The 21084-nt window shown below is 45.9% G+C and overlaps 3 protein-coding genes across 7 annotated transcripts in view; 1 reads left to right on the top strand and 2 right to left on the bottom strand.

Annotated features, from left to right (window-relative positions):
• Positions 1 to 4816, bottom strand: part of CBX5 (chromobox homolog 5) — a 56976-nt gene extending 52160 nt beyond the window's left edge. The window contains exon 1 of the mRNA XM_011930685.1: positions 4695 to 4816. The gene's annotated coding sequence lies outside the window, so the exon portion shown is untranslated. The remainder of the gene's footprint in view (positions 1 to 4694) is intronic.
• A 69-nt stretch (positions 4817 to 4885) lies between these two features.
• On the top strand, positions 4886 to 10406 carry HNRNPA1 (heterogeneous nuclear ribonucleoprotein A1). Of its 3 annotated transcripts, none has more exons than XM_011930458.1 (11): positions 4886 to 5512; positions 6081 to 6197; positions 6486 to 6632; positions 6791 to 7001; positions 7091 to 7183; positions 7270 to 7362; positions 7497 to 7571; positions 7777 to 7932; positions 8507 to 8662; positions 8946 to 9005; positions 9626 to 10406. In XM_011930458.1, the coding sequence occupies exons 1-10, from the start codon at positions 5498 to 5500 to the stop codon at positions 8999 to 9001; spliced, it is 1119 nt and encodes a 372-aa protein (XP_011785848.1). In that variant the 5' UTR covers positions 4886 to 5497; the 3' UTR covers positions 9002 to 9005; positions 9626 to 10406. The 3 variants fall into 3 exon arrangements, with proteins under 3 accessions (XP_011785848.1, XP_011785847.1, XP_011785849.1); XM_011930457.1 differs by having other exon boundaries at positions 9237 to 9947; XM_011930459.1 differs by lacking the exon at positions 7777 to 7932 and having other exon boundaries at positions 9237 to 9947.
• A 6317-nt stretch (positions 10407 to 16723) lies between these two features.
• NFE2 (nuclear factor, erythroid 2) overlaps positions 16724 to 21084 on the bottom strand; it is a 10011-nt gene continuing 5650 nt past the window's right edge. For 2 of the 3 annotated variants that reach the window (XM_011930454.1, XM_011930456.1), the window contains 2 exons: positions 19787 to 19956; positions 16724 to 17998 (listed from right to left, as the gene is read on the bottom strand). In XM_011930454.1, coding sequence (XP_011785844.1) covers positions 16991 to 17998; positions 19787 to 19900 — 1122 coding nt within the window. In that variant the 5' untranslated portion in view covers positions 19901 to 19956 and the 3' untranslated portion in view covers positions 16724 to 16990. Of the gene's footprint in view, positions 17999 to 19786; positions 19957 to 20199; positions 20643 to 21084 lie in introns of those variants that run through there. The other variant, XM_011930455.1, reaches the window with a different exon arrangement.

Genomic DNA, 21084 nt, shown 5'->3' with positions numbered 1-21084 from the left:
TGGAGGCCCAACACGTATCACTCTGGAAGTTAGGATTTCTAACTCTGTGATATTCCCAGAATTTCAATGAAAAATTACCCACTAAAATTTCACCACCAGAGAGAAAAGTTCATCATACCTACTAATTATCACATTAGAGGCTGGGCACAGTGGCTCACGCTTGTAATCTCAGCACTTTGGGAAGCCAAGGCAGGCAGATCACCTAAGGTCAGGAGTTCTAGGCCAGCCTGACCAACATGGAGAAACCCTGTTTCTACTAAAAATTAGTAGGGCGTGGTGGCACATGTCTGTAATCCCAGGTACTCAGGAGGATGGGGCAGAAGAATCACTTGAACCCGGGAGGCGGAGGTTGAGATGAGGCAAGATTGTGCCATTGCACCCCAGACTGGGCAACAAGAGCGAGACTCCATCTCAAAACAAACAAACAAAAAACCCTATCACATTGTGAGAGATTTTGCAATATTTTTATTGTTTTCCCTCTTTAAGCACTGTGAGACTTTACAATAAAACAAGCAATTTTCGGCCGGGCGCGGTGGCTCAAGCCTGTAATCCCAGCACTTTGGGAGGCCGAGACGGGCGGATCACGAGGTCAGGAGATCGAGACCATCCTGGCTAACATGGTGAAACCCCGTCTCTACTAAAAAATACAAAAACCGAGCCGGGCGAAGTGGCGGGCGCCTGTAGTCCCAGCTGCTTGGGAGGCTGAGGCAGGAGAATGGCGTAAACCCAGGAGGCGGAGCTTGCAGTGAGCTGAGACCCGGCCACTGCACTCCAGCCTGGGCGGCAGAGCGAGACTCTGTCTCAAAAAAATAAATAAATAAATAAATAAATAAAACAAGCAATTTTCACTTGCACACCACAGTAAACTAGAAAGTCTCGGCTTGGCTCCTATAATCTTTCAAAGTAAAACACATGAGTAAAAACACCAAGTAACAGGTCACTGCTTAATCTGTTTAGATACTCCTTGACTTATAGGTTGAAAATACGAAAAATTGAAAATTCATTTCCTACACCTAAGGTGTTCCTACTGAACATCACAGCTTAGCCTAGCCTACCCTTAAATGTGTTCAGAATACTTACATTAGCCTACTGTTGGACAAAATCACCTAACACAAAGCCTATTTTATAAGAAAGTATTGAATATCTCATGTAATTGGTTGATTACTGTACCGAAAGTGAAAAACAGAATGGTTATGTGGATACTTGAAGTATGGTTTCTACTGAAAGGAAATTATTTCCACACCATTGTAAAAGCGAAAAAAATCTTACGTCGAAATATCACAAGGGACCATCTGTACAAGGGGTTGGGGCTGGAGATGGAAGGAACTCAGAAAGTAATCAAAAGTGGCATGATTTGGTGACCTATTGTTCAGATCAGCAGTCTTTTTTCCCCCAAAACTCTGGGTCTATAAACAGCTGCGAAATCAGTTCGGTGGAAATTGACTGCTTTCTTAAGACAATGAAATAGTATACTGCAGACAAAAGAGTATCAGAGTGCTCTGCACATTTGTTTGTTTAGTGAAATCTGTTTCAATGTGTGTACAGGAGTACTGTAAAATATATTTCTTATTCAGGTCAAAAAAGTTTTGAAACGTGGATCCAAAAGAATCCCAGTAAAGAGGCTAGCTAGAATCAAGTGAAAAAGATGGATGTGAGGCAAAGTCCACCTTCTTCAAAAACATATTTGCCGTTATTTTAGGAAGCCAAACAAGGACAAGATGCAAGCAATCGTATGTATAAGTTTAAGTTGCAAAAAGTGGTAAACATTTCTTTTTTCCTGAGACAAGGTCTCATTCTGTCGCCCAGGCTGGGGTGCAGTGGCATGATCTCAGCTCACTACAACCTCTGCCTCCGGGTTGAAGCGATTCTCCCATCTCAGGTTCCTGAGTAGCTGGGATTACAGGCGCCCACCACCATGCCTGGCTAATTTTTGTGGGTTTTTTGTTTTTTTGTTTTGAGACGGAGTCTCGCTCTGTCACCCAGGCTGGAGTGCAGTGGTGCAATTTCTGCTCACTGCAACCTCCGCTTCCCAGGTTCAAGCAATTCTGTCTCCGCCTCCCAAGTAGCTGGAATTAGAGGCACCTGCCACCACGCCCGGCTAATTTTTTTGTATTTTCAGTAGAGACGGGGTTTCACGATGTTGGCCAGGCTGGTCTTGAACTCCTGACTTTAAGTGATCCACCCGCCTCCGCCGCCCAAAGGGCTGGGATTACAGACATGAGCCACTGGGCCCGGCCCAATTTTTGTGTTTTTAGTAGAGGCGGGTTTCACCATGTTGGCCAGGCTGGTTTCAAACTCCTGGCCTCAAGTGATCAGCCCATCTCAGCCTCCCAAAGTGCTGGGATTACAGATGTGAGCCACTGGCACCAGATCAAGTGGTAAAAATTTTAATAAAAATTTCCTTTTATCAAATAGAACAAGGATCAATTCTGTATCTAAGGAGATAAACATCAGGATTTAGCGATCCATTTACCAAATGCCACTCCCTAAACACTTCAACCATCTTCTCTCACTTTTACCCATTTTCCAATTCGTAAAATAATGGATTTTGAAAAAATAATAAACTCTAGCATTTTTATTTTTTAGCAATAGGATCTTGTTGTGCTGCCCAGACGAGTGCAGTAGCTATTCACAGGCATAATCATCTCACACTGCAGCCTTGACCTCCTGAGCTCAAGCCTCCTGCCTCAGCTTCCAGAGTAGCTGGGACTACAGGAACACAAAACTGTGCCCTGCATGCTCCAGAATTTTAGAAGAATGATTTTCAACCGAGGGAGATTTTATCCCCGATCCCTACCTCCCCGGACATTTGGCAATGTCTGTTAACAATCTGATTGTCACAAATGGGGATGTGGCGAGAGGTGCGATGTTACTGGCATATAGTCGGTAGAAGCCACGGATTTTGCTAAATATTTTACTATGCACAGGACACCCCGAATACCCTTAACAAAGAATTATCTGCCTCAAAATATCAACAGTGCTAACGCTGAGAAATCTTACTGTAGGTTAAGACTGTATTCCTTTCAAACCTAAATAAATCCAGGACAGATACCCTTAACCAGTATCACTTTAGTTCTCAGAAGCTCAGCAACCCTATTACTAGCATACCTACAAATAGGCTTAAAGCCAGGTATAAATTACAGGTTTGTCCTTTTGCTAGTGCCAGAGAACATGGAAATTTTTCCTCTGTTCATAAACTGCTATTAAAATCGTTTGTCTTTGGTATAAAGTCGGAAAGGTCTCTAGTCGTAAGTGTACTTCATAGGTAGTTGATTTTCAGTATTTAAGTATTTTCCCTTGATCCTGAATTATTGAATAAAAGCAGTAAGACTCTGATACAGCCAATGTTATCAAAATTTATTTATTTCTCCAAAAGATCCTGGAATAAGCAGAGTGGGCATTATCAAAAGGAGATAGACTGCATGTAAAACACACTTCGAAGGAAATCTAATTAAAAGGCAAGGAATAATCCAGGTGATGGACGAGTCTTCTGTCCCCAGAACCCTAAATATTACCCTCTTTAAGCGTTTCTTTTTTAATCCAAAGTCAGATATCCTCAAATGAACAGCAAAAAGAGGGTTTTAGGATATCTTTAATGGTGTAAAGAAAAGAAATGTGTGAGAGGGAAAGTTCTCAGGAGAAAGAGACTAAAATAAAAGCACTGGGCACATGGATTATATAAATCAGAAAAGGGATGGTAAGTATGTGATTATGATTAGAAACACAAAACAACTGACTTCATTTTTTATTTAATTTTAATCACAAATCATTAATCTTGCAAAGTTTTAAACATTAAAGAACCAGCCTGCCTCGATCCTACTGTATCCCTAGGATTGACACACTTTGGTGTGTAGCTTTCCAAAACTTTTCTATGGACCTACAAACATATTGTCCGTGGAAATATGCACTATCAGGATATAGAGATTTCTCCTATTCGTTCTAACATTTTAACAGTCTTCCTAAAGAAGCGACTTCTGAAAGTATTATAAAAAACAAACAAAAACCTCCTCTGTTCCCCAAACCTCAAGTGCGGAGGCGGGGGAAAAATGCTCAAGTCGAGGAATACAGGAGGAAACTTAGGCTTTCAGGGAGGTGTATGGGACTGAGGCCTAAAGGCTTCGTTAGAAAAGTCATTGTGGATAAAACATTCATCCTCACACGCCATTACAGGCACCGACTCCCCTTCCTCACAACCCCAAATCGAAGACCTCTCTCTTTTGGAGAGCCGATTGGACGACTGGTCCCAGCGCTTTCCTTAGGCTGTCCGTCTACTGGCTCCAGATTCGTTCCATCCGTTTAACCGCCCGATCCCGCATTCCCCATTGGAGTCAAACCGCTGCCCCCTGGAGAAGCCCAACCTACCGCGCGCTTCCTGCTCACTGGCTCAGTGAGACGCTGCTCAGAAGGGGAAAACCCATCTCCCACATTCCGATGGCCCAAGGGCCGATCAGTCGGCAGCTCAAGGCACACCCAATTGGCCTATACACAAGCCAGTCAAAGTCTTCGGCTGCACAGCTCCAAAGAACCTACAGGGATTAAAACATCCCGCCCCCTGTTCTTCTATTGGTTGACCCGATCCACCGCTGCCCCTTGACTATCCCCCACCCCGCGGTCCATTCATTTCACACAATAACGGGCCCAAATGGAGTCAGTTCAAGACCTACTATGGGTAGATAAGACTGTCTGCCACTTACCCGGGATTGAGAGTGATCACTCACGCTAACGTCTGCCCTGTTCCTGTTTGGTGAGGCCGCACCACTAGCCACCACCGCCGCCGCCTTCTGCGCAACGCCAACCGCCCGCCAAAACGGATCCTTGCCTGCGCCTGCGCAACCAATCCTGGGACCGGACCTTTTTTCTCCGCCCACTGCGCATGCGCAAAGCTAGGAACAACTCCCGCCAACACGCAGGCGCCGTAGGTTCACTGCCTAGTCCTGCCCGCCATTTCACGTGTTCCCAGAGGCAGGTGGAACTTCTTAATGCGCCTGCGCAAAATTCGCCATTTTGCTACACGTGCGGTCAACAAGCGTTCTTTGCAAAAAAACTGTGACCTCCTGGCTAACTGCTTGTCTAATACATAGTGCTAATCATGCTTTGCCAAGCGACTTGACTGTAATATTTACGCGTGGAAGATTAAAAAGGCGTTAAACACCCCAGGTAGATTCAAACATGAATGATCGGTCGGTTGGCCAATCAGACTGGTTAACAATAATATTACTCGAGAACCAATTGACTCCAAGGGGTGGAGACGCGTAGAACGCCCAAAGGAATGACGTTACACAGCAATGTGGCACCACAGGCCAATAGCAAGGGGAAGCGATTTCAAATGTCCAATCAGAGCTGTCCCAGGGCGGAGTCTACCAATGCCGAAAGCGAGGAGGCGGGGTAAAAAAGAGAGGCCGAAGGTAGGCTGGCAGATACGTTCGTCAGCTTGCTCCTTTCTGCCCGTGGACGCCGCCGAAGAAGCATCGTTAAAGTCTCTCTTCTCCCTGCCGTCATGTCTAAGTCAGAGGTGAGTTAGGCGAGCTTTCCAAGTTGAATTTTTTCCTCTCCCTTTCCTGAATCGGTAAGATGTGGCTTGGTTTCGTTCCTTGCACCAGCCGATTCTACAGTTAACTTCGGTCGCTGCCCAGGCCTACCCCTCCCAAAGTTCAAGTCGCCATTTTGTCCTCTTGATCGCCATGAGGCCGCTCTCCGCCAACCATGAGTTATCACGCGGGACTTGCTTCTCGTACCAAAATTCTTAGGCACACAGGATCTTTGTCTTTTTGTAAACCTTGCCTTGGTGAGCGAGATTTCTGAAGAGCGGTTAGTCCGATTATGGAGATGGATCCCTCCCGCCCAAGCCTTTGTTGCGCGTGCGTCGGAAGACGACTAGAGACGCATGCGCTTGCGATTTCCCAGCGCTCGCAACCCCCAGCGTACTGCCTCCCTTGATAGGGAGAAGCACGTGGCTTGTTGCGACCTGAACGAACAATAAGTGCTAGGTACACAGTTGGTGTGTGGTTTTTTTTTTCCTTGATGGAAATTGTTTCGTGTTGTTGTAGTCCATTTAACACTTCCCCCTTCCCCCACTCCAGTCTCCTAAAGAGCCCGAACAGCTGAGGAAGCTCTTCATTGGAGGGTTGAGCTTTGAAACAACCGATGAGAGCCTGAGGAGCCATTTTGAGCAATGGGGAACGCTCACGGACTGTGTGGTAAGAATTGGGACAAAGCAGTAAAATAGCCGATTTCCTTGGCATATCTTGGTGCAGTCCTCTCTGAATGCTTATGAAAGTTGTTAGTAGCATTATGGTTAGAACTTTGTCGACAAAGGAACATTCTGCTTTGATTTTAAAAGCTACCTGTTAAATCTAGGGTAGTGGGAAACTAAACCGCTTTTTATAAAAGGCTGGTGTAAAGTTTCCTATTTCCCTATTCAAAGTTAAAATGACAAAAGCTTCTGCGGTCAGACTTTGTGTTACATAAATTAACACTGTTCTCAGGTAATGAGAGATCCAAACACCAAGCGTTCCAGGGGCTTTGGGTTTGTCACATACGCCACTGTGGAGGAGGTGGATGCAGCCATGAATGCAAGGCCACACAAGGTGGACGGAAGAGTTGTGGAACCAAAGAGAGCTGTCTCAAGAGAAGTGAGTTGTTTTGTGTTGGGTTTTTTTTTTCCCCTTCAACTCATTTAGAGAGGTGCTACTATGGACTTAAGATTCAGGAGTTTTTTAAACTTACCAGAACAGTTTTTGATTTGAATATAGGGTTTGCTAATCTAAACCTGTGGTTTTCCTCCTATTAGGATTCTCAAAGACCAGGTGCCCACTTAACTGTGAAAAAGATATTTGTTGGTGGCATTAAAGAAGACACTGAAGAACATCACCTAAGAGATTATTTTGAACAGTATGGGAAAATTGAAGTAATTGAAATCATGACTGACCGAGGCAGTGGCAAGAAAAGGGGCTTTGCCTTTGTAACCTTTGATGACCATGACTCCGTGGATAAGATTGTCAGTAAGTATCCGATAGTGGCATTTAGTAAGGGTTCCACAATCCATGTGGCATTCTAAACCCTGAGACCATGTATCTATATTTTTTTTTAGTTCAGAAATACCATACTGTGAATGGCCACAACTGTGAAGTTAGGAAAGCCCTGTCAAAGCAAGAGATGGCTAGTGCTTCATCCAGCCAAAGAGGTATGCTTGTTGCTTAATTAAACTTTAAAGGTAACTTTGAGATACTCAGGTATGAATGATTTAATGCTTAAACTTCATTTCTTAAGGTCGAAGTGGTTCTGGAAACTTTGGTGGTGGTCGTGGAGGTGGTTTCGGTGGGAATGACAACTTCGGTCGTGGAGGAAACTTCAGTGGTCGTGGTATGTATGGTTTATGTACAGGTAGTTCTGATTTCACACCATTTTTGCTATGTAGAGTTTACAGTATGGGAAGTGCATTCAGAATGTCACTTTCGGTGCAAGTCATACTTAAAACTTGAAACTTTTTCTTCCAGGTGGCTTTGGTGGCAGCCGTGGTGGTGGTGGATATGGTGGCAGTGGGGATGGCTATAATGGATTTGGTAATGATGGTAAGTTTTTTAGGACTAAGTAGAGAAAAAATCCTGGCAACCTGGATCTTTAGAATAGGTTGATAAGAGACTAAAATTCTGGTGCATGACAAACTCAACCTTGCCCATAACACGCATGCTGTGAGCAGGCCTTCAGCCATTACACTTGCACAAGTTTTCATTGTCAAATACTTTTGTCTTATTGAGAAGAATTGTATTCTTGTAGGTGGTTATGGAGGAGGCGGCCCTGGTTACTCTGGAGGAAGCAGAGGCTATGGAAGTGGTGGACAGGGTTATGGAAACCAGGGCAGTGGCTATGGCGGGAGTGGCAGCTATGACAGCTATAACAACGGAGGCGGAGGCGGCTTTGGCGGTGGTAGTGGTAGGTATCCAGTGATCCAAGTACTTGGTGTGACAGCTAGATTAGCCTTTTAGAGCTTGGGTTCTGGTGCTGTTAAAGCATTGTGTGGTACACTGCATGGTATATTAAAAACAAATGGGCTTGCTATGCTACCTCCTCCTAGCTTTAAGCTGGGGCCGCCTCACTCCCAATTAGTAGAGATAAGTGGATAGTATTGTCTTTGAGTTAGATTAGTATGTAGAAGGATTTAGTATCTTAACTCCTTTGGGACCTTAGGCGCTTAGTTGATGTATCCAAGATACTTCTGCTTGCCGTGGCCCTGGATCCATGAAGGCCTTCAAGGCTGTAGAATATGCTTGAGCCACTATGAAAATCTCTTTATTTTATGTCATGGTGAGTTAGGCCAGTTTTCTTTTTATTACTGGATTATTCAACTGAATGCCTTTCCCAGAGAATGAAATGCAAGGATTGGAGTCACCATAGTTTGGGAGAAAGGAAGGCAGATAACTCAACCTTATTTTATTCTGACCACTAAACAATTGGAAACTAGCATCATCCTCAGGTAACAGACGAAGGCCCTCTTTCCCATTCATAGGAAGCAATTTTGGAGGTGGTGGAAGCTACAATGATTTTGGCAATTACAACAATCAGTCTTCAAATTTTGGACCCATGAAGGGAGGAAATTTTGGAGGCAGAAGCTCTGGCCCCTATGGCGGTGGAGGCCAATACTTTGCAAAACCACGAAACCAAGGTATGGTATCTGTGTAATTTGGGATCATGTCAAAAGAGTTGTGTCTGTAGCTACTGCTGGGAAGAAAGCCCTTTAACTGCTATGTCTAGGCACCAAAACGTTTACAGTTTAAAACCTTCAGAAAGTGATAATTTGATCACATTTAAAAAATCACGGGACCACTTTACCATCTCCCTTGGAGTAGGGGCCATTTTTAAATGGCCAGACACTTCTATCTCAAATATGAAAACATTGTGTTACTGTTGGCACTTTGAAACTTTAAAAGAAAAATTGTACTTTTTAGGTGGCTATGGCGGTTCCAGCAGCAGCAGTAGCTATGGCAGTGGCAGAAGATTTTAATTAGGTAAGTAAGCACCTTTTTGTGTGTTGACATAATTTTTTAAATTGCTGATGAACCCAATAACCCTAATGTAGCTGAGCAGTGCAACATAGTTAACATTATAATTGCAGTAATTGTGGATATAAAGTTAATATTCAGATCAGCAAAATTTGTGGGAAGCAAACTTGATATTGGATTGTAGCCTTGAGTCTTAATATGTTTAGATTAACAACTTTATTCCATATTGTTCAACAGGAAACAAAGCTTAGCAGGAGAGGAGAGCCAGAGAAGTGACAGGGAAGCTACAGGTTACAACAGATTTGTGAACTCAGCCAAGCACAGTGGTGGCAGGGCCTAGCTGCTACAAAGAAGACATGTTTTAGACAAATACTCATGTGTATGGGCAAAAAACTCGAGGACTGTATTTGTGACTAATTGTATAACAGGTTATTTTAGTTTCTGTTCTGTGGAAAGTGTAAAGCATTCCAACAAAGGGTTTTAATGTAGATTTTTTTTTTTTTGCACCCATGCTGTTGATTGCTAAATGTAATAGTCTGATCGTGACGCTGAATAAATGTCTTTTTTTTAATGTGCTGTGTAAAGTTAGTCTACTCTGAAGCCATCTTGGTAAATTTCCCCAACAGTGTGAAGTTAGAATTCCTTCAGGGTGATGCCAGGTTCTATTTGGAATTTATATACAACCTGCTTGGGTGGAGAAGCCATTGTCTTCGGAAACCTTGGTGTAGTTGAACTGATAGTTACTGTTGTGACCTGAAGTTCACCATTAAAAGGGATTACCCAAGCAAAATCATGGAATTACTGGTTATAAAAGTGATTGTTGGCACATCCTATGCAATATATCTAAATTGAATAATGGTACCAGATAAAATTATAGATGGGAATGAAGCTTGTGTATCATCCATTATCATGTGTAATCAATAAACGATTTAATTCTCTTGAATGAAATGACAACTGTATGGATTTGGGACTGGCAGAGATTTGGACTTTCCCTACCCACTCCCCCTGATGATGTTGAATGCTTCTATCACAATTCAAGTTCAAAGCTCTGCCAGGGAATAGAAACTAGCTGCTGGCTAATGCCGCTCCATAAATCCACAGGTTGGAAGTGTTTGGGAGGCCTTTTAAAAATAAGCAATATCAGAAAGTATTTTAATGAACATAAAGATAGGCTTACATTAAAGGAAAACTGCAGTTTGACTGGGTTCTGGTTGGGTGGGCCTTCAGAGGTTTTATCAGTTAGCTATACTAATTAATTTGGAGATGAAAACCATACCAATAGAAACTAAATTTTTCTACGTAATTTCGTGTTAACTGCAGTTTCCCTTTATGGCACAAGGTCACACAACCTACCTAAAATGTTAATTGTATAGAAAATGATTTCTAAACCTTTAACAGTTAATATCCGATAATGTGTTATTTGTACATAGATTCTTTTGAGCCTTACCTTTGGTGCTCTCAATTTCAGTGCTATTGTACCTAGTAGCATAGAGATTTGTTTATCAATAGTACTGTATTTTCCATCCCATGGGTGTGTTGGAAGTTTGGGGAGGAGGGTGGTGGGAGGTGGGTGGGAGGTGGTGGTGGGTGGGAAAGCATGGGTGATAGTCCATGATACTGGCTGAGTTTGCAATAGCAGGTGGAACCCTAACTATTGAGGGAGTTTGCAGATACCTCAGGATTCGTGACAATGCCTTTAAAGATCCAGGAGAGATGTTCAGCTACTAGGAACTGCTAGCAAGTATAGCGCGAATGGCTCCGAGCTCAGACACTCTACAGCTGAGAGTAGACACTTGTGGTATGTGGAGTACAGATAAGCCAGGGGCAGGCCACGGCACGCTCCATGAAAGCTAGGAGGGAGTGAAATTTCAGTGATCATCGCAAGGAAGGAGGCAGACAAGAGTAAGGCACACCTGACTCTTAGGACTAGCAGTCAGAACCAGGAGGAAAGGTTTTATTGCTATGCGGGTAGGTAAGAACAGATTTTACTTACATCCATATAGTTGCTTAAAGTCCAGTTTTCTGTTAAACATTTTTCTTAATATATTGAGCCAAAACTAGTCCAGTTAAGCTGAACTTGGTTTTTCTGGAGATGAATTGTTTTAAATTGACACCCTATTGGTGGCTCCCAGTTGAAGGAAGTGAGCACATTATTTGTACTGTGAATATAAATTTTTGCCCTTTTATTTATCTTCCTTTGACCCATTTCCTTAAAATAACGGCTCAAAGTAATAGACTCTTCCCCAAATGGTGGGGGGATGGGTGGGCTCTTAATGGGAGGTATGGGAGGTTTAGCTTGAGATGGGACTTGGTCTTAGAAGAGAGCTACTTCTAAAGGCTGTTTACTTTTCTAGGGAGGAGTCTGCTACTAGTCTTATCAGCTCTTAAAAACAGAAACTCACCTGTCCAAGTTCGTGGCAGAAAGGTAAGTTTTTTATAAGTTAGTGGTCAGCAAAAGAATGCCCTGTGTTCCCAAAGTAAAAAGGGAGAAGGACAAGCTGTACGTCAAACCGAAACATTTTGTAATCTCATCCAGTTGCAAAAAGTTACTGGTACAACCAGATATTCCCAGTAGTGACAGTGGATATAATTGTGTAGTCATTCATCTCTGCTTATATAAATACTTCATAACCTCTTTTGCCTTTTGCAGGAACGTCCTTGTGAAGACCTTTATCTGAGCCACTGTACTTCGTTATCACTGCCATGCAGTTGACATGAGCTGTTCTGCAGCTCAAATTCCATTTTGTAAATGGGGTTTTTTGTTTTTTTTTAATAAACTGTATTTAACTTAGTTATGCTTGTTTTGTCCTCCTTTGTGATATCTATGGTTAATAACGTTGAAATTCAGGTTAGAGAGGATATGGTTGATTACAATGTGAATTGCTATATTTAGATTCATCCCATTCAGCTTTATGGTTTAATGAAAATAGAAATGGGTTTTCACTGCTGGAGTAATTTTTGGCTCATTATAATAAGTAAACTTTACTGTTGATCCAATTGAGCATGTCCTTTTTCTAGCTCCCCTGGCAAGGGAAAATCAAGTTGTAGCACTGCCATTGAGCTCAGTAGGTCTCTGTTGGGACTTACGCTCACCATCTGTTGCAGAAGGACATAATGGATTTCATCTTTGGCAAACAAGTTGGGTTTATTGGCCAGCTGTCTCATACTAAAGTAGAATTATCAAGCCAGGAGTAAGAAAGTAAACTGAATGGGAGGCAAGATTTAGCTTCTCAAAGATAGTGAGCCTGAAAATGTAAGGGCTATTTTGGGAGCAATGATTGTACCCTCTAGCAAATGCTTAGGTTTTTCTGTGTGTGTGTTTGAGATGAAGTGTCCCTCTGTCACCCAGACTGGATTGCAGTGACAGTCTTTGCTCACTGCAACCTCTGCCTCCTGGGTTCAAGCAGTTCTGACTCAACTTCCCATGTAGGTGGGACTAGAGGTGCCCAGCTAATTGTATTTTTAATAGAGACAGCGTTTCACCATGTTGCCCAGGCTAGTCTTGAACTTCTGGCCTTAGGTGATCTGCCCACCTCAGCCTCCTAAAGTGCTGAGATTAGAGCTGTGAGCCACTGTGCCTGGCCACTTAAATTTTTCTGATATTTTCAAGGAAAGTTTATCCAGCCTCAGTTTTCAACCTAACAAAAGTGGAGGTAGAATTATTGGGAAAATTTTGCCTCTTTGACACCCATGCTGTTTTGAAATAACTGTATGTGGGATTAAGTTCCATCAGCCTTGTGGTACTTGGAAGTAATGTCAGGGTCTCAGTTTGTGACTTGGCATTTGCTAGAGGTTTTATTGTGGACAATCACATTTTCTTGAAGGGAAAGGACAACTTGAGGATAGTAGTTTCCTAAAAGCATGCCTATTGAAGAGAAACATTGTTTCATTCCATGTACTTTGCTACATCATTATATGTGATTGAAAAGTAAATTCCATATTTTCTGAATCGGGAAATAGGCTCAAGGTAAAATCCTGGCCCAAGTTCCTGCAACCACTGGACCATGTAACCCAGGTTGCTCTATTTTCAAACTTATGTTTCACCTTGTTTAGGTCGGCACACCAAACGTGTGTGTGCGAGTGTATGAGATGGTCTTACTAGTGATTTTCATGAGAGCAGGGGGATTGTCTGTATCTGACCTCTCTTAGGTGAACTAATTAAATTTCTGAACAGTTAGCCCAAGCCACTGCCCTTTGCAACTTGAAATGGGGAGACAAAATGGCTGGGTGCAGTGGCTCATGCCTGTAATCCCAACACTTTGGGAGGCTGAGGCGGGCATATTGCCTGAGCTCAGGAGTTCAAAACCAACCTGGGCAACATGGTGAAACCCCATCTACTAAAAAATACAAAAAAAAATTAGCCGGGTGTGGTGGCGCGTGCCTGTAGTCCCAGCTACTCAGGAGGCTGAGGCAGAAGAATTGCTTGAACCGGTGAGTCGGAGGTTGCAGTGAGCCAAGATCGCGCTACTGCCCTCCAGCCTGGGTGACAGAGTGAGACTGTTCCCCCACCCCCCAAAAAATACAAAGATTAGCAGGGTGTGGTGGTGCGCACCTGTAATCCCAGCTACTCTGGAGGCTGCAGGAGAATCACTTGAACCTAGGAGGCAGAGGCTGCAGTGAGCGGAGATCATGCCACTACACTCCAGCCTGGGCAACAGAGCAAGACTCCGTCTCAAAAAAAAAAAAAGATGTGGAAACATTGCCAGGCACAGTGGCTCACACCTGTAATCCCAGCACTTGGGGAGGCCTAGGCGGGAGGGTCACTTGAGGTCAGGAGTTCGAAACCAGCCTGGCCAACATGGTGAAAACTGTCTCTACTAAAAATGCAAAAATTAGGTGGGCGTGGTGGCAGGTGCCTGTAATCCCAGCTACTTGGGAGGCTGAGGCAAGAGAATCGCTTGAACCTGGGAAGTGGAGGTTACAGTCAGCCAAGATCCTGCTGCTGCACTCCAGCCTGGGCAACAGAGCGAAAGACGCTGTCTCAAAGACAAGAAAAAAACAATGTGGAAACATTGGATGGCTCATGACTGTGATAGCACTTTGGAAGGCTGAGGTGTGCAGATTGCTTAAGCCCAGGAGTTCGAAACCAGCCTGACCAACATGGTGAAACCCCCTCCCTACTAAAAATACAAATACTTGCCAGGCGTGGTGGCATGTACCTTTAATCCTAGCTACTCAGAAGGCTGAGGCAGGAAGACTGAGCCTGGGAGGTTGAGGTTACAGTGGGCCGAGATCAGCCCACTGCACTCAAGCCTGGGCAACAGAGTGAGACTCCATCTCAAAAAAAAAAAAAAATAGGAAGCACTTCAAGTTGTTTTCATTCCCTCAACTTAGGCTAGAGACCATGTTCTATATCTTCCCTAATCACTGTGCTGCTTTTAGGTCTCAGTATCTGTGGTGCCCATTTTTGTTTGAGACAGTCTCGCTCGGTTGCCCAGGCTGGAGTACGGTGGCATTATCATGGCTCACTGTAGCCTCGAACTCTCAGGCTCAAGCAATCCTCTCACCTCAGCTTCCAACATAGCTGGGACCACAGGCATATGCCACTGTACCCACCCACTAATTTTTATTTTTTATTATTTTTTTCTTTTGTAGGGTCTCCCTATGTTGTCCAGGCTGGTCTCAAGCTTCTGGGCTCATGCAGTCCTCCCACCTCAGCCTGTGGTGTCTAGATCAAAACTTGGATGTAAGGTTTTAATGTTGGAATGGAGCTAGTAAAATTGAATAAAAAGTAAACATAAAATATTCTGAAGAAGTAAGCTGTGTAACTCAGTGACTGGGAATATTGGAGACCATACAACTCCAAGCAAGGAGATTGTGTCGTGTCAGGGAGGTTTGACTGGACTTTGATATGGCTAAGGAATCTGAAACTTAGTCAATTATATTCTGTTTCAAGAAGAAACAAAATAGACTAATAAAAAATATGTAGGCCGTGCATGGTGGCTCATGCCTGTAATCCCAACACTTTGGGAGGCCAAGGCAGGTGGATAATTTGAGGTCAGGAGTTCGAGACTAGCCTGGCTAACATGGTGAAACCCCATCTCTACTAAAAATACAAACAATAGCCAGGCATGGTAGCAGGCACCTGTAATCCCAGCTACTCGAGAGGCTGAGGCAAAGAAGGTAGAGATTGAGGTTGCAGTGAGCCGAGATCACGGCACTGCATTCTAACCTGGGCGACAGAGTAAGACTCTGTCTCAAAAAAAAAAAAAAAAAAAAAGCCAGGCACGGTGGCTTACGCCTGTAATCTCAGCACTTTGGGAGGCCAAGGCAGGCAGAACACCTGAGGTCAGGAGTTCAAAATCAGCTTGACCAACATGGAGAAACCCTGTCTCTACTAAAAATGCAAAATTAGCCGGGCGTGGTGGTGGATGCCTGTAATCCCAGCTACTTGGGAGACTGAGGCAGGAGAATCACTTGAACCCGGGAGGCAAAGGTTGTGATGAGCTGAGATCGCACCATTGCACTCCAGCATGGGCAACAAGAGCATAACTCCATCTCAAAGAAAACAAACAAAAAAGATCTTTAAGGATCTAGAAAAGGAGGGCCCCAAAACAAGAATTGGGTAGTGTTGGCTGGGTGCGGTGGCTCACTCCTGTAATCCTAGCACTTTAGGAGGCTGAGACGGGCGGATCACCTGAGGTCGGGAGTTCGAGACCAGCCTGACCAACATGCAGAAACCCCCATCTCTACTAAAAATACAAAATTAGACGGGCATGGTGGCACATGCCTGTAATTCCAGCTACTCGGGAGGCTGAGGCAGGAGAATCGCTTGAACCCAGGAGGCGGAGGTTGCAATGAGTGGAGATCGCGCCATTGCACTCCAGCCTGGGCAACAAGAGTGAAATTGTCTCTCAAGAAAAGTTCTGGGTAGTGTTTGTCTAATATAACAGGAGAAAACGTTTCACAAGAATGAATATTTTACTCCACTGTGGAGTGAGTTTTACCAAAGCTTGGGTGTGAAATCTTCTGAAATTTTGATGTATAAATTCCAGCCAAGAACAGCCCATTCAGTCTTCTAAGAGAACTCTGGCATATTAGGACCCAGGCTGAGAGGCAAGCAGGAGGGGAAGAAAAAAAGAAAGGCCTATAGGCATTCTGGGTTTTTTTGTGCTAGGAGGATTGAGAGAAAAGAGATGTAAACATCAGGAACCTTTGCATAGGGTGTTTAGCCAGTTTGGGCAGCTCTCCAAGCTCTACAAATAGGGCACCACCAGGGAGTGTGGGGTTCTTCAGATCATCCATGGCCCCTTACTCTGAAAAGGAGGTGAAGGTGGTAGATCCCCATACTGCTCAAGCCCATTTTTTTTTTTTTAGATGAAGCCTTGCTCTGTCGCCCAGGCTGGAGTGCAGTGGCACAATCTCGGCTCACTGCAACCTCTGCCTCCTAAATTCTAGTGATTCTCCTGCCTCAGCCTCCTGAGTGGCTGAGATTACAGGCGTGTGCCACCATGCCCAGCTAATTTTTGTATTTTTAGTAGAGATGGGGTTTCACCATGTTAGCCAGACTGGTCTCAAACTCCTGACCTCACGAGGAATGATCTGCCCACCTCGGCCTCCCAAAGTGCTGGGATTACAGGTGTGAGCCACCATGCCCAGCCTCAAGCCCAAATTTTATGGTACCTCTCATACAGAGCTCTGGGGGGAATGAAATGAACTTGGTAAGAGTCAAACAGCTATCTCAGCTTCATCACCCTGCCTCAAGAAGGAAGACACAGTAAAAGGCTATTTCTGTAGCGCACTTTATAGACCAAAGCTTAGACGAGGTGGAGGCTGAAGACCTGAGAAGCTGAGTCAGGGAAGACAGATTCCAGCCCTCTGTCAAGGCAAGCCTCTTTGAACACACTTTGGAACTTCCCAACACCCGTTCCCATTGTCATCCTCTTCTGGTCTAGAGAACTCAGCTCCTTCTGGGTCTCAGGGTTGGGGAGTACCTTTATCAGAAGGCAATGAAGGAAATCCCATCACCAGTTCCACTCGTCTAGGCCAGCTCAGTCTGTGGCCTCCATCTTGGTCCCCCGGGGCACCAGGAAGATGGTCCCATCGGCAGCCTGTTGCAGCGCGTACTCGTCAGGAGAGTAGCTGTTGCCTGATTCATCCCGAAGGTGCTGGAAAATGTCACGATACAGCTCTGTCAGCTGTTGGCGCATGACCTCCAGGGTCCGGTCTGCCTCCCCACGGGCCCTGAGAAGCCGCTCGCGTTCATTGCTCAGCCGCTCCAGCTCCCGCTCCAGCTGCACGATGGTTTCCAGCTTCCTCTTGCGGCAGTTCTGGGCTGCCACCTTGTTTTTGCCCCGTCGTCGGATGTCCCGGACTAGCGCCAGCTGGCTCTCTGTCAGCGGGTACCTCGCCAATAGCTCATTAAAGTCATCTACCGGCAAGTTGACGATCTTGTCCGTAGGAAAAGGAATCTTCATGGCCAAGGCCCGACGTTCATCCCGACTCCCTGCCTCCCCCCGTGCAGTGGGCTTAGCCCGCACAGGGCCTGAGGAGGGCTCTAAGGCCAAGGGGGACTCAGCAGCTGGCAAGGTATAGTTGGAGTGGGCCAAGGAGTTGGGCATGAGTGAGTAGGGGTACTCCACTGGGTACATCTCCACATACTCGCTGCGCCGCCGACCAGCCTCTGTCCCCTCCAGCTCAAGAGATTCAGCATCACTATAGTTGAGGGATAATCCTGAGTCGGATTCTGGGTCTTCTTGGGGCTTAGGTGGCCCCACTGGTAGCCCAATGTCCAGGAGAGCTAAGGGGTCTTGGAGTGGCTCACTGAGCAGGCCTGAGAGGCTCAGTGGCTTGGCGACTGGTATGGCCATGTTGCCATAGGAGTATGGGGCGTCTGGGACATGGGATGTGGATGCTGGGAGCTCATAAGGTGGTGGAGGAAGTGGGAAGCCAGCATCTGGGTGGATTGAGCAGGGGCAGTAAGTTGTGTGTGGTGGAGGTCCAAGGTATGAGGCTGGGGCTTGGGGCTCAAACGATGGCTCACTTGGAGCATTTAGACCCTGCAAGGAAAGACACAAAGAGATTTGGAGACAGACTAAGGAAGATAAACCAACAACACTCTCTCAGGACCAAGCTGGATTCTTCTGAAAGACCCAGTGAGATAGTAACAAGGAAACAAAGTTGCCATAATTGTTGGAAGCTTCTTCCAAAGTTCTGATACAGTTGTTTCAAGAATAATGCAGTTTAAGGCCAGGAGCGGTGGCTCACGCCTGTAATCCCAACACTATGGGAGGCCAAGGCGGCAGATCACCTGAGGTCAGGAGTTCGAGACCAGCCTGGACAACATGGTGAAACCCCATCTCTGCTAAAAATACAAAAATTAGCCGGGCATGGTGAACGGCTGTAATCCCAGCTACTTGGGAGGCTGAGGCAGGAGAACTGCTTGAACCCTGGAGGTGGAGGTTTAAGTGAGCCAAGATGGTGCCACTATACTCCAGCCTAGGCAACAGAGCAAGACTCCATCTCAAAAAAAGAAAAAACCAAAAACACAGCTTTAGCAAGAATGGAAGTCACTGAGGTTGGACTGCAGAAAAGTCTACCTAACACTGGAACAATTATGAACTCTCCTTGGAAAAGCTCTTACCGGGTTGAAATGGCTCGTGTTCGTCCAGGCGTGATGGCTCAGGCCTATAATCCCAGCATTTTGGGAGGTCAACGTGGGCAGATCATGAGGTCAGATCGAGCCCATCCTGGCTAACACGGTGAAACCCCCCGTCTCTACTAAAAATACAAAAAATTAGCCGGGTGTGGTGGCGGGTGCCTGTAGTCCCACCTACTCGGGAGGCTGAGGCAGGAGAATGACCTGGGAGGCAGAGCTCACAGTGAGCCAAGATCGTGCCACTGTACTCCAGCCTGGGCGCCAGAGCGAGACTCCATCTCAAAAAAAAAAAAAAAAAAAAAAGAAATGGCTCATGTCCCTTTATTTCCTTCAGGAAGTCAAAGCCTTGTTATTCAAGATGACCCCTCAGAACCCTTTCCTGCTGCAGTTATCTAGGGTCAAAGGGTCAAGTTCAGATCCTGGCCATGCCCCGGATGCCCAGCAGAGGGAGCTGCTGTGTGGGAAGAGGGCCTAGGGCAGATCCTGAGGGTGCTAGGCATGGTAGCAGGGCAGTAAAAGGGGGCGGGCTGGGGGCTAAGAAGCACCTTGGGGAGCCAGCACAAACTCTGCTGTCTCCTCTTCAGTCCCTCTGTCCCTGCCCAGGTGCAGTGAGAAGTAGAGAACATGCTAGAAACAAGGCCCCCAACCCACATCGGGGAGCCACCCTGCTCCAGCCCAGCTGGGGACAAAGGCATCATTGTTAAGTCAACAGACACCCCTTTGTCCAAGTAGCAGGAGGAGAGGACCCTGGCATAGTCCAACTCCCCTTCCTGAGGCCCCTGAACTACTGCTCTGCTACCTGGAGTAAACGGACCCAGTTGCCAAGGGCAGGCAGAGGTAATGAGGGAAGAAGATGGCAGGATCAGAGAGCCAGGTCAGAAGAGAAGAAGGTGAGCAAGGGAAGGAGAGCAGGAGGTGGGATAGAGAGAGATGTGAGTCAAGTGGCTGCTGAGAGAGCATACACTCCCGATCAGATCATTCCCTCCCCACCACTGCTCCTCCACTCCTCCTCCTCAATGTTCCTCAGTGTCTTCCATCCAGATCTTTCCCAGCTCTTCCTTTCCCAGTGCCTGGAGTATTACCAGCCCTGAGCCCTGCTTGCTCCCGCCCTCTGCCTGAGTCCAGGTCAACTCCCTGCTTCTCTCTTCTCTGACATACGCTCTCCCCACCCTATCCCGCCCTTACTCACCTGCAGCTCAGTGATGGACATGATCTCTTGCCAAGTCAGTTCCATCTCTCCTAGCTCTGAAGTGGACAGCTGTATCACCCTGTTCCTGCTCTGCTGGGGAGGACACGGGGACATCCTACTGGGCCAGAGTCTGGTCCAGGTTCCTGGAAAGCCGAGATGGCTCTAGAAACCTATGTCAAAGGAAAAGAGGTGTTAGAGCTACACCTGCTAGGATCAGCAAGTTTGCACTACCTCCTTGGAGGGGCTCCCTCCAGCTTCCCCTGAGGGAAGGAGAGACTGCCTCCTCCCCATCCTCACTCATGCTGGACCCATCAACCAATCCCTTAAGATGGAAAATCTTTTCCTGTGGTGTGATCTCCACCTCGCCAGCTATGGCCACAGTCAGTTCCTTTGGTAGCACAGAAGGTCTTTACCTTTTTTCCAGGCAAAATGCCCACTCTTTCCCCTACTTTTTACTCCCCCAAACTGTTTTCCTGGCTAAGGGCAGAGTCAGATCTTCTGTTTTTCTGTTTTCCTGTATTTTGTTTTTCATTTTCTAGGGCAACATCAGGGGTCACCCTGCTTTCCTCCTCTGTCCCCAGTTTTAAGTTCTCAGCCTTTTCTTTCCAAGATGATGACAGGATCCCCAAGAGCATGTTGTGAAAAGAGCCAAGCAGACAGCCCCTCCCCCTCTCCAAGATATGGCCCAGGCCTGGTGGCTGATAGCAGCTCTGCCCTCTCCTCCTATCCTGGCCCTGGGCTTCCCTGCTTGGGCCAGATAAGAGGTTTATCCGCTGCAGGCGGCAGAGGGACAGAAGGAATGGGCTCTGGAGACACTGGACCTCTGTCCTGTGTCCTCACAGGGTCATTTGGGCCATACCTTAACCCACACAACCAGAAGTCTTTCCTCTTCTGAGGTAATACAACAACCTTAGTAAAGACTTAGTAAGCACTTGTTAAGAACTAAGCTTGATGTTGCAAGCTTAGTTTATAAGATTGGTTTTCACCAGGTGCAGTGGCTCAGGCCTCTAATCCCAGCACTTTGGGAGGCCAAGGCAGGCGATCACCTGAGGTCAGGAGTTCGAGACCAGCTTGGCCAACATGGTGAAACCCCCGTCTCTACTAAAAACACAAAAATTAGCCGGGGGTGGTGGGGTGGTACATGTCTGTAGTCCCAGCTACTCAGGAGGCTGAGGCAGGAGAATCACTTGAACTCAGGAGGTGGAGGTTGCAGTGAGCTGAGATCGCGCCATTGCACTCCAGCCTGGGTGACAGAGTTAGATTCTGTCTCAAAAAAAAAAAAAAAACAAAAGACTGGT

This window comes from Colobus angolensis, unplaced genomic scaffold, assembly GCF_000951035.1.
Source record: "Colobus angolensis palliatus isolate OR3802 unplaced genomic scaffold, Cang.pa_1.0 Scaffold87, whole genome shotgun sequence".
NCBI lineage: Eukaryota > Metazoa > Chordata > Mammalia > Primates > Cercopithecidae > Colobus > Colobus angolensis.
This window is presented reverse-complemented; position numbering and strand designations above follow the sequence as displayed.

Bases quoted from the DNA above. Each gene is read 5' to 3' on its own strand.
- HNRNPA1 (XM_011930458.1), top strand. The intron at 7,363-7,496 runs GTATGTATGGTT...TTTTTCTTCCAG, and splicing joins AGGAAACTTCAGTGGTCGTG to GTGGCTTTGGTGGCAGCCGT. The intron at 7,933-8,506 runs GTAGGTATCCAG...TCCCATTCATAG, and splicing joins CGGCTTTGGCGGTGGTAGTG to GAAGCAATTTTGGAGGTGGT.